General features: G+C 41.4%; 1 protein-coding gene across 46 annotated transcripts; it reads left to right on the top strand.

The window, feature by feature from the left end:
• The first annotated feature begins 1,599 nt into the window (after positions 1-1,599).
• Positions 1,600-10,683, top strand: LOC120828853 (uncharacterized). 46 transcript variants are annotated; one of them, XM_078107644.1, is made up of 28 exons: positions 1,600-2,460; positions 2,843-2,967; positions 3,254-3,370; positions 3,845-3,946; positions 5,299-5,380; positions 5,695-5,756; positions 5,845-5,949; positions 6,115-6,155; positions 6,186-6,249; positions 6,368-6,481; positions 6,666-6,797; positions 6,884-7,012; positions 7,123-7,153; positions 7,236-7,357; positions 7,438-7,509; positions 7,653-7,745; positions 7,844-7,957; positions 8,051-8,140; positions 8,235-8,318; positions 8,408-8,491; positions 8,582-8,647; positions 8,744-8,776; positions 8,872-8,919; positions 9,102-9,200; positions 9,322-9,399; positions 9,498-9,569; positions 9,657-9,701; positions 9,897-10,683. In XM_078107644.1, exons 1-28 carry the CDS (start codon positions 2,436-2,438, stop codon positions 10,461-10,463), a joined length of 2,796 nt encoding a protein of 931 aa, XP_077963770.1. In that variant the 5' UTR covers positions 1,600-2,435; the 3' UTR covers positions 10,464-10,683. The 46 variants fall into 46 exon arrangements, with proteins under 46 accessions (XP_077963770.1, XP_077963769.1, XP_077963771.1 ...); XM_078107643.1 differs by having other exon boundaries at positions 6,186-6,255; XM_078107645.1 differs by having other exon boundaries at positions 6,115-6,255; positions 9,897-10,140; positions 10,186-10,683.
• The last annotated feature ends 648 nt before the right edge of the window (positions 10,684-11,331 follow it).

Here is an 11,331-nt window from a genome sequence, read left to right as displayed (position 1 = left end):
CATTTTTGCATTCAATACTCGTATGATCTTACGTGTAACGAGTACCTCTTCATAGGACATTGAATATCCACCTACAGACCCGTGTTTGTGGTTAGATAATTAAATCATTTAAATTCTAGTGTTCTTTTATTCTGAAATAAAAAGCATTTCCGGTATTTTTGCACTCTCTCTTCTTACTTAACTAAACTGCAGAAGCTTAAAACGACTGGACTATCAAAAGGTACACGGACCGAGTGTACTTCCCTTGTTGTACACGGTCTATGGCAGTACTGTCCCCGTGGGTCAAACTCTGATTTGACGCTGATTGGCCTCTTAGGGACGACCGCTAAAGGCCAAAGCAAACAAGTCCATCGGGGCCCCAAACCCACTGGGGGCCCAAAGGCTCCGGGCTTACCTGCTTGTGATCATTCATTACAATATTGTTACTCTGAAGTAATTAAGATCGAACCCACACGCATGAAAGATACTATATTGGTGAGGGGCCCTTAATTAAAAGGCATTGACGAGTTCAATCTACATAGATCCAGAAATTACATTTATATCTATAAATTGGACTGTGCCCCTTTTTCGAAATAAGAGTCTGCGAGTCTATATATAGCTCGCCATATTTCTACTGCAGTGTGTAGTGTCTTTCGATGTGACCACGTTGCGGTCAAGCCAGCCTTCACTTTGAAAAAAAGCGACGCCGCGTGTTTTTCTGCGGGGCGCGTGTGTATCAGGCGTTACGGTAAGTGATTTCAAAGTAAGAGCCTGTGGATTCCAGAGAACAGGACAGGGCGTGTCACATTCAATTGATAAGTCAGTCTGTACGTCTTTATGTCATAGATTAAGTAACTGAATCTGAATATCAAAGACGTAAATGAATGATAAGTAACTAAATGAAGATATACAAAATTAAACATTTAAAACTCAATAATTACCACAGACAAACTTTTTTAAGGTAAATGGTAATTCCAATGTGAGAATACCAACTCAAAATGATAAAATAAAGAATACATGGGGAGACAGCCGTGTGACTTAGTACACTAAACCAAATTCAGAAACTACAAGGTTACACAAAGTGATTAGTTTCATTAGGGATAGATAGCAGACTACCCAAGAGAACATCAGGAGATTTGTATCTAGAATTTCAAAATAAAAGTCCTTTATATCTCAGAAATCAAATATCTATCATTCTAATATCAATATTCTCACAGATTCCTACTATTCCAATAAAGGAACAGTGTGTAAAAAGAGGGATGAATTGGCTGAAATTGAATATAGTATTCACAACTATTATTGTATGACTCCTTCAGGGAAGCTTAGATAAAGTCCTCTTTTCATGGGTCTTTAATTGTCATTATGCCACACAGTGATGCGCAGGGAATTTCTGTCGTATAGCCCATTTATGTCACGTCAAACACAAAACAAAAATGGTAACCGTGTAGTATCAGGATGTCCACCTATACAGAATGTAGAAGGAGCAGCAAAAAGAATTAGTCAAGTTGTGGATTCACCAGTAACACAACCTTACACACTGTTCCTTTAGGCATGAGAAGGTTAACCCAAAATCCATCAAGATAACTAGATGTTACACTTACTATTCCTCTAACTTTGATTGATTGATTGATGTAACTCAATAGATATGTTGTTCAGGAATCAGGAAACATTTATTGCCATAATATATCAGACATACATTTGACTTGGCGCTTGGTGCGTAACAGTAGACAGTACAACAATAGACAACAAGACAACAGTGCACGAGTAATAAAATAAAATAAAATGCTATGGGTTAGTAGTATAAGGCTATGGGTTAGTTTAAAATAAAATAATACAATTTAAAAAAAATAAAGTAAAGTTGCTCTTTATGCATGTTTGAAATCGGTTCACTGTCTTTATAAAACTTCTAGTAAATCACAACTGCGTGCACAGATCGCAGTAAAAGTATTCGTTGTCCAGGTAATAACCAACCTGACAGCAGGCGGAGCAGGTGTTTAGATCATTCAGTGCCTTGCACTGACAAGTCTGGCCCGTCAAAGTGTTTTTACAGAAGTAGTACCTGCCACAGCTGCCTCAGGTATGAGAAGACATTTAAAGCAACAAGCAAGACCTAGGTGTAAATCGTTGTTGCTTTCAAAATAAAACCAGCTGGATAAAAATCGCCCGTGAAGAAGAACCGTACAATCGTTCAGGTTATGGTTAAGGTGTTATGGCTCAGATAACAAAGTAATGCAACTTTAGCTGAAAAAGGAGATATACATAATGGGTACGTATTTGGTCATGTTAAACGTTGTATTTCAATATGGGTTTTATTTTGAAACTTGGGAAGGGACGTCTCTCTATCTTTGGAGTTAGTTACACCTTGCTGCGTCCCACCCATAAAACCTGTGTGCATTTGCCATAAAAGTGCACAGGTGGGTCTGTGAGACGTGGACAGAGGACAGCTACGGACCCAAATGGAGAGCAAGACTCCGTCCAAAGGTTTGCTGCCTTTTTTAATATGATTTTCTTTGCTGACATGATAAACCATTTCAGAAAGATCGCTAACGTGACAGATGGGATATTTACACTAAACAATTACCTTTTTGTTTTTACTGTTACACGTGTGACCCTTTTCTGGACGGTGGTACTAGTTATGAAACTGGATAGATGAATAGACAAAGTAACCGCTCAAGCGCTTTCAGATTCATGCAGCACCTTTTATGATTGCTTTTTTTTCCTCTTTCATTTCTGAATCTGTCGGTCCAAAGAAGGAAGTCGGATAGTAAGGAAGTTCATGCTGCCACTGATCCTCCGTAATGATACTGATCAGCTGAGCTCTGAGGATGCAGAATTACAAAATCTCTCACCCTGTACCGTGCAGGTCCTGTCGGAGCAGGTGCCTGTGGTCTGCAGCCCCTTCCTGAGGTAGCCGAGCCCGAAGACCTGAGCAATGTGGAGGGCAGCAAGTGCCAACCCGGACACCCTGCAGGGACAAAAGATGCAAAGGTGAGCAGGAGGGGCATTTTAAACACACACAACGATCATTTGAATAAAAGGTGAAAAGACCTTTGCCACTTAACTGTCCGTTATTTTTAGTTATAGTTATAATTTCATGGCTCTTTAAAAAGATGCATAAAAAACGTTCACTGGCAACTGCAGGATTGTGAATTTCAGTAAAGAGGATCAATCATAATGCTGTTTATGTGTAATTATCCCAATCAGACAAAATTCGAAAGACCATTTGAGGGACGTAGTAGATAATATGTGCTTTTTTATTTTTGTTAATCACCAGGAGGTGCACTCATTGGACAGCTCTCCGTCTTCCTCGGAGAGCGAGGACGAGGGTCTCTGCAAGAAAGACAAGAAGAAGAAAAAGCTGAAAAAGAAAACAAAGAAGAAGAAGAAGAAGGTAAGTGTCTCAGGAAGGTTATCTCGACTGCCATGATCGAGTATTTTCTTTTTCATAGTCCGCCAACGAAAGTTGGACAGACTGTGTTGGGACGGTGCTGCTGACGGACCCTCAGTCTGCTCATGTCTTATAAGAGGAACTCAGTCGTTCCTGTGGCTTCCTGAGGGCGGCCCCTTGATTGTAGGCCACAACGCGTGAGGCCGAAATCATATGAAATCATAATGCAGACTAACTGTCACTCTTGCTCTGATTGGCCGCAACGTGTGTGTGAGTCCTCCTGTGTGTCGATGTGATAAAACCGTTTATTTTGTGTGTTGCTATGTGCACAAAGAGGCCCCCTCCCTTGTGCTACAAGCCTCGCCGCAGTGTGTTCGTAGTGACTCATTGGTTTAATTTCCAGTCGATCGCTTTCATCAACAAAAGAAGGTGTCAAAATAAAACCTGTTCAATTAACAACTGCTTCTTTCTCAATAGGATTCCAGCTCATCCTCTTCCTCCTCCTCCTCCTCCTCCTCCTCCTCCTCCTCCTCCTCCTCCTCCTCCTCCTCCAGTAGCTCTTCAGAGAGTGACAGCGAGGTGAGTTGAGGTTACGGCACGGGGCCGGGATCACGTGGTCAAATAGACACAATAGACATTCTGATGACATCAGGACCGCAGAGAACCTTCACACACCTCTTCAGACTCTACCTCGACTAAAGGACTAACAAATTGCAGCACTTAAATTGTACTTATAACGCCACTTATCTATTGCAAATTGTAAATTGGCTTATTTGAGGAAATTGCACTTTCTTGTTTCTTGCTCTTCTGAGTTTGTACCCTTATGGTCGAATGCACTTATTGTAAGTCGCTAAATGACATGTAATGTAATGGAACATAACATGCATCTCAAAACCACAGAGTCCTGCCTGAGACGCACTCGTGACGACGGACGCGTGTTGTTTTGCAAAGTGCGGGATGCTTGAAGCGAAGCTCCAGTTATTCTCTCAGTTGAAACCAACTTGGCTCCTTTGAAACGAGTTCGACGGGGCGTTTTGTTCATGCAAATCCTTTGTGAATCATTGCTAAATAAGGCCCTTCACCATCAGCTCAGCCCTTCTAACAATGCCGCTGCCTCAGGTTGGGATTTGGTCCCAGCAATATGCAAACGATGGCCTTCCAATTGAACATTACTTTTATTTTATTTTGGCAAGTTAGCGAATCAGCAAATCAAGCCACCCGGGGGTGCGATTCGCCAACCGTTTCAAATTAATATAATCTTTCTATCTGGTTTGAACAGCGTTCAGCTTCAAGTGATTCAATCACACACCAGTTGTCCTGCCGGTTTTTCTTAAGGTGTGGGCGGAAAATCAGGTGATTCAGGAAAAGTGAACCACTCAGGTGTCCAAAGCGTTTGACACATGAGACGGAAACAACGCCTGCATTCCACAAACGGGCCACCAGCCTTTGTTTCCCCCCCGTGGGATCAGACCAACCTCTTGGCTTTAACAAGCATCGAGACAACAAAATATACCACAGGAGTAAAAAGAACACAGTTGGAGTGGATTTCCAACTGGGCACACGTTGTGTGACGATGTGTCACACAACGTGTGCATCCAGCACACGATGCTACCATGTCATATACTGTAAGTACGCATATACTGTAAGTACGCAGTACGTACCTAACAAAAGGCTGTTGTGCATTGCAAGCACACACGCACGCATGAGTGTGAATGTTTAAACTGCTTTTTGCAGTCACTTTGGATGTTTGTTATCTGACTGTATTGAGGGTGGATCGTTCTTAATGAATAACTAGCAGGTGACAGCCAAACCTAATCCTGATGACTTTATCTGTATTCCTATTTGCCAGTGTAACACTCACTTTGCAAACAGGCATCATACTCTTTCAGATGTCTAAACATGCTGGTATGAAATAAGAAATGTCTTTGCAGGATGACAAGAAGAAGAAGAAGAAAAAGCAGAAGAAGGACGAAGGGCAGAAAGAGTGTGTTTGGGACGATGTTATCATATGTAGTAAGTACAAAACATTTCTCATTCATGATGCAAATTTTCTGGTTCTTTGCAAGAAGTTGGTTTCAGTTCAGCGCTCCTCAGGTTAATCTTCGTAGCACAGACGTCGGCCTCTTGGGGTTTTGGAGGTGGTGTCTTGCTTGTCTTATAAGAGCAACTTGGCAAATGTTATTTTAGATCATTTCATGGCCGTAATGACATTGAACAACTCATTGTGCTTTTGAATCCGCCGAGGTGACCATGTGATTCAAGAAAGAAAAGCCTCTCAGCTTAAAACAAGGGGTTGATTTACATTTGAACTTATTGAATGTTCTCAGGTCCTGGTGGCCAGATGGAGCAGCCGGGTGCAGAAGGTGCAGAAGGTGTGAAGATGAGCCAGGTGACAGAGATGAATTAAACCTTCTTCCTTTTTACCGACATGCTTTTTGCTGGTAAAGTCGTCATGGATTTCTTTTGTCTTGCTTCAGGATTGTAACTCCTCAGATGGTGAAGATGACAAGAAGAAGAAGAAGAAGAAGAAGAAGAAGAAGAAGAAGAAGAAGCAGGACAAGAAGAAGAAGAAAAAGAAGAAGGTATGTACACATATTTTGTGATTTGTAAGTTTGTAAAAGTGAGCCCCCCGAAAGGATCTGGTTTATTGATCCATATATTCAATAATACATGAAAACAATACAAAATTAATATGTGAATGACTTTGTTAATGTTATTAAATATCTATTGCACTGTCTCTGTCCCAGGATTCGTCTTCTTCCTCATCTGACTGTTCCTGCTCCGACTGTTCCTGCTCCGACTGTTCCTGCTCCGACTGCGAGGACGAAAAGAAGAAGAAGAAGAAGAAGAAGAAGAAGAAGAAGAAGAAGAGGAAGAAGAAGAAGAAGGCATGATTTGTTTGATTATATGTATAGTTTTGATGTTGGGCCTCAACTGCCTGTTCGACTTGTAAATATAAATGATCAAAACTGATTCAATAGTTTTTTTCTGCTTTTAAAGGACTCAAGCTCCTCTTCCTCAGACAGCTCTTCATCATCCTCTGACAGCGAGGATGACAAGAAGAAAAAGGACAAGAAGAAGAAGAAGAAGAAGAAAAAGAAAGACAAGAAAAAGGTAAAGTAATGTCTTTTGTCTAAATGAGCCTCTTTCTTCTTGGGATATAAAGTATTTACTTCCACTACTAATCAGACTGGAAGGAGTCTTCACAAAGTGTACAGTGACACACATACAATTCAAATTCCTCATTTGATGGAAATTAAATAACTGTGTAATTCCTGACTTTTATTTTCTTAAACAGGATTCCAGCTGCTCGTCTTCATCTTCATCTTCTGACAGTGATAAAGATGAGAAGAAAAAGAAGAACAAGAACAAGAAGAAGAAGAAGAAGAAGAAGAAGAAGAATGACAAGGAAAAGAAGAACAAGAAACACGTAATGCATCCTTCTGTTTAAAAGCCAGAAGCCTCTCAATGATTTAAACGCGCAGTGAACCTGAACTCGGCTCCATGTTTCCACAGGATGAAGAGCAGAATGAGCTCTGCGGTGAAGCTGCTCCTCCAGCTTCTGGTGAGTGTTTTTCTGCAGGTGGTGAGACTCCGGGACCAAGTGCTGATGGAGAGAAAAAGAAAGACGATTCTGCCGACAAGGTGAAATACTCACACACACACACTCACGCACACACACACACACTGTGTGTGTACAAAAACATTTCCGCTCAATCGCACAAAAAACTCATCGCTTTCTTTTGTCTTGACAGGTCAAGAAAGAGCCTAAAGAAAAAGAAAAATGTAAGGAGTCGTCTAAGAGGCGGAGGCAGAGGTCAGGGAACGTTTCGTTGGTGTGGTGGTAACGGCGCGTCCTCTTCGACAGGTGGAGCAAAGGCCTTCGCTGACGCTATTGAGGAAGGCCACCTGAGTGACGACGAGGGAGAAGGAGAGAACCACAAGAAGAAGAAGAAGAAGAAGAAGATGCTGAAGAAGAAGAAGGAGAAGGTGCTCATGATGCTGGAACCTTCAAACAGAATGAAACTTGTATTTGATCAAATCTTTACATGTTCTGGGTTTTATTACAGGGTTCCGGCTCATCATCAGACAATGATGATGACGACGAAGAAGACAAGAAGAAGAAAAAGAAGAAGAAGAAGGTAAAGTTTTTTTTTAATGTTGTACTATTACATCATACGAATAAATGCGGATGTTTATGGTGTGTGTGCCGCATGGGTGAATAAAAAAGAAAAGAAAATGTGAACATATCAATGTGAATATTTGTATTTTATTGGATCCATAGGACTCCTCCAGCTCCTCCTCTTCGTCTGATAGTTGCTCCTCAGATAGTGATGAGGACAAGAAGAAGAAGAAGAAGAAGAAGAAGAAGAAGAAGGTTTGTATGATATACATTTCTGTATATTACGTATATTATTCATGTACGAGTAACGTTAAATGTTATATTATATCGTCGTTATATCTCTGTCTTTACAGGATTCTGGATCCTGCTCGTCTTCTTCATCCTCTGATAGCGAAGAGGACAAGAAGAAGAAGAAGAAGAAGAAGAAGAAGAAGAAGAAGAAAAAGAAGAAGAAGATGAAGGATAAGGTTTGTGTTTACAACATGTCTGAATATTACATTGTGTGTACCTTTCCTGTTATTATACTGTGATTTTACATCATTGTATCTTTCTCTTAACAGGACTCCTCCTCTTCTTCATGCTCGGATAGTGAAGAGGACAAGAAGAAGAAGAAGAAGAAGAAGAAGACGAAGAAGAAGAAGAAGGATAAGGTTTGAGTTTACAATACGTCTGAATATTACATTTTGTGTACTTTTTCTGTTATTATACTGTGATTATACATCATTGTTTTCTTTCTCCTAACAGGACTCCTCCTCTTCTTCATGCTCTGATAGTGAAGAGGACAAGAAGAAGAAGAAGAAGAAGAAGACGAAGAAGAAGAAGGATAAGGTTTGAGTTTACTCAAATTATATTACCTTTTTACACTTTTTCTGTTATTATACTGTGATTATACATCATTGTTTTCTTTCTCCTAACAGGACTCCTCCTCTTCTTCATGCTCTGATAGTGAAGAGGACAAGAAGAAGAAGAAGAAGAAGAAGACGAAGAAGAAGAAGGATAAGGTTTGAGTTTACTCAAATTATATTACCTTTTTACACTTTTTCCGTTCTTATAGTGTAATTATATCATCATCGTTTTCTTTCTCTTTACAGGACTCGTCCTCTCCTTCATGCTCTGATACTGAAGAGGACAAGAAGAAGAAGAAGAAGAAGAAGAAGGTAAAACATGTGAAAACCTAATGGATGTCCCGCTCCTGATGCTCATATGATTTCTAATGGATGCAATAAAGCAACTCACTGATATCTTCTTTCTAGAAGTCCTCTTGCGCTGAGAGTGATGACGACAAGGTGAGATGACAAAGACGCACAAATATCATGGTCCCTACTCAGGGAAAGAGTTTAACCAAATTTACAAAGTCATGACGTCATGTTTTTTACTTTAGAAGAAGAAGAAGAAGAAGAAAGATAAGAAGAAGAAGAAGAAAAAGAAGGTGAGAATCTTTCATTGCAAGTAGTGGATGATTGTATGAGTCTGTACTTCCTATAAAAAGTATTATTGATGATCATCGGCCATGAAAGAGCTCAATCACCTCGTCGGCGTCACGACTCAACACTGTCTGAGACACACTGTGTGGATCCAGCGTGTATCACCATCACTCCTTCTTCCTCCCAGGATTGTTCCTCTGGATCGTCCAGTGATTCGAGTGATAATGACAAGAAGAAGAAGAAGAAGAAAAGGAAAGATAAGAAGAAAAAGAAAGACAAGGAGAAGGTAAAATAACGTGTTTCATTTGTCCAATGCAGCGTCCTGCTTCATACATTTATATGTTTGTATCATGATGGGATGTCCTTCATAATACAGTAACAATTAAACCATATTTGCATCCGCCAAGGACTCCGATTCTTCTACCAGTGGTGATGACAAAAAGAAGAAGAAAGACAAGAAGAAGAAAAAGAAGGACAAAAAGAAGGTCAACTATTTTATAGAAAAGACAAACGCGTGTATGTTGATTTTTATTGCGTAACAAAACATGGCTGACGGAGGTTTCCATGTTTAATATTTGAGCAGGACTCAAAGTCCAGTTCATCGTGTCCATCTGACGGCAGTGACAAGGAGAATAAAAAGGACAAGAAGAAGAAGGTGAAATGCTCGTGCAATGTGACTATCATCAGATGATATAATGGAGGCGGTTCAAATTACATCATTTTTTTTCTGTTTGCCCTTCAGAGGTCTGGTTCATCAGGAAGTGAAACTGACAATAAGAAAAAGAGGGTAAGTTTTCTCTTAATATTCCTGACGTCGTCCCTCGCTGTCTTTTCCCCCGCTGTACCTCCATTCCCCATGTGCACCTCCCTCCATGTCCGAGGTTACGTGCGACGGTTCTGGAGACAGACGGTGTCACACGTGCAAAGATTGTAAAGCCCTCTGGGGCAAATATTTAATTTGTGGATTTGGATTAAATTGCAGGAATGCTCTGATGGCGAGCGAGGCGGCGAAGATCCCGGTGCCGGTCGGGCCGGACTTCCAGCTCCCGGTGGCAGCTGCTCTACGCCTGCTGCTGCTCCCGCCGTCCCCTACGTGTCCCTCCCCTCCAAACCTGTTGTGAAGATGGATCCTCTGCGTCCTTCAACTGTCTGCCGGCCCTCTGCCCCTGTCTCCTCTGCCCCCGCCTCTTCTGCCCCTGTCTCCTCTGCGCCCGCCTCTTCTGCCCCTGTCTCCTCTGCGCCCGCCTCTTCTGTCCCTGTCTCCTCTGCGCCCGCCTCTTCTGCCCCTGTCTCCTCTGCGCCCGCCTCTTCTGCCCCTGTCTGCTCTGCCCCCGCCTCTTCTGTCCCTGGGTCCTATGTCCCTGGGTCCTTTGTCGCTGGCTCCTATGTCCCTGGGTCCTATGTCCCCGGCTCCTCGAGTGTTGGAGATAAGGCCCCCAATCGTAGGCCTCCCAGCCCCATGGAGGCCCTGATGGGGAGCCCGAGGCGGTACGGCTCCTCCCATCTCAGCTCAAGCGACCTATTGAAAGGCCCCAAGCCTTATCAATGATGAGATCAAAACACGCGTTACTCGTGTTTCCTTTTAAAGCAACTGGAGGATGTCGACCATGAGATGAGATATGATTCCTTGATTTCATGCTGGATAAATGTGATGACTGGTGGAAAAACGTATTGTGACACGATGAAAATGTCCAAGATGAGAAGTATAATCCAAACATGGAAAGTCACGATTGTGTTTTTAATCAATAAAGCGCACATGTGTAATAATACTACAGTCTTCTATGTGTTTTGTTTCATGTCTCAGGTTTATGCTGCCTTCAGGGGGCTTCTGAATAAAGGAGGAAATGGCAATATAGCAAACAGATGTTTTGGCCGTATCAGATTCATATAGCAATTGAGATGAACTACTAACTGAAAAGACCTATAAGGGATCCAGCGTTACTTTCATCTATACACTATAATTACACCACTTCATATGATCCAATCCATAGCATTTATAATACCTAACATATGTGGAAAAAATACACTGTTTAAACATTTCATTTCATTTGTAAGCGCATCATTTAAATGTACTTAACATGTTTCCCTCCTTTTACGATTCCCACATTTCAGAAAGAGATATTTTACTTTTTACTCCAATGAATTTATCTGTTTGTCGGAGTTACTACTGTTGATAATTTGCAAATTCGCGAACCCTGAAAGCTAAATCATGTGTTACTGCATAAATCACATGTCATTTCCTAAAAACATTGTCATTTAAAACACACACATGAGACATTCAAGACTGAGACGGGCTCCTCTGCATAATGCTGTTTAATGCTTTGCTTTACCTGTATCGATGTGGTAATAATGCGAGTGCTGCTGTCAGCTTTTATAACCCTCGCGTTCTGCTTTCATTAGCTCATTAGCTATTTATA

Source organism: Gasterosteus aculeatus, chromosome 1 (genome assembly GCF_964276395.1).
Source record: "Gasterosteus aculeatus chromosome 1, fGasAcu3.hap1.1, whole genome shotgun sequence".
Taxonomy (NCBI): domain Eukaryota; kingdom Metazoa; phylum Chordata; class Actinopteri; order Perciformes; family Gasterosteidae; genus Gasterosteus; species Gasterosteus aculeatus.
Note: the sequence above shows the minus strand (reverse complement) of the source record. Positions and strands in the feature narration are given on the sequence as shown.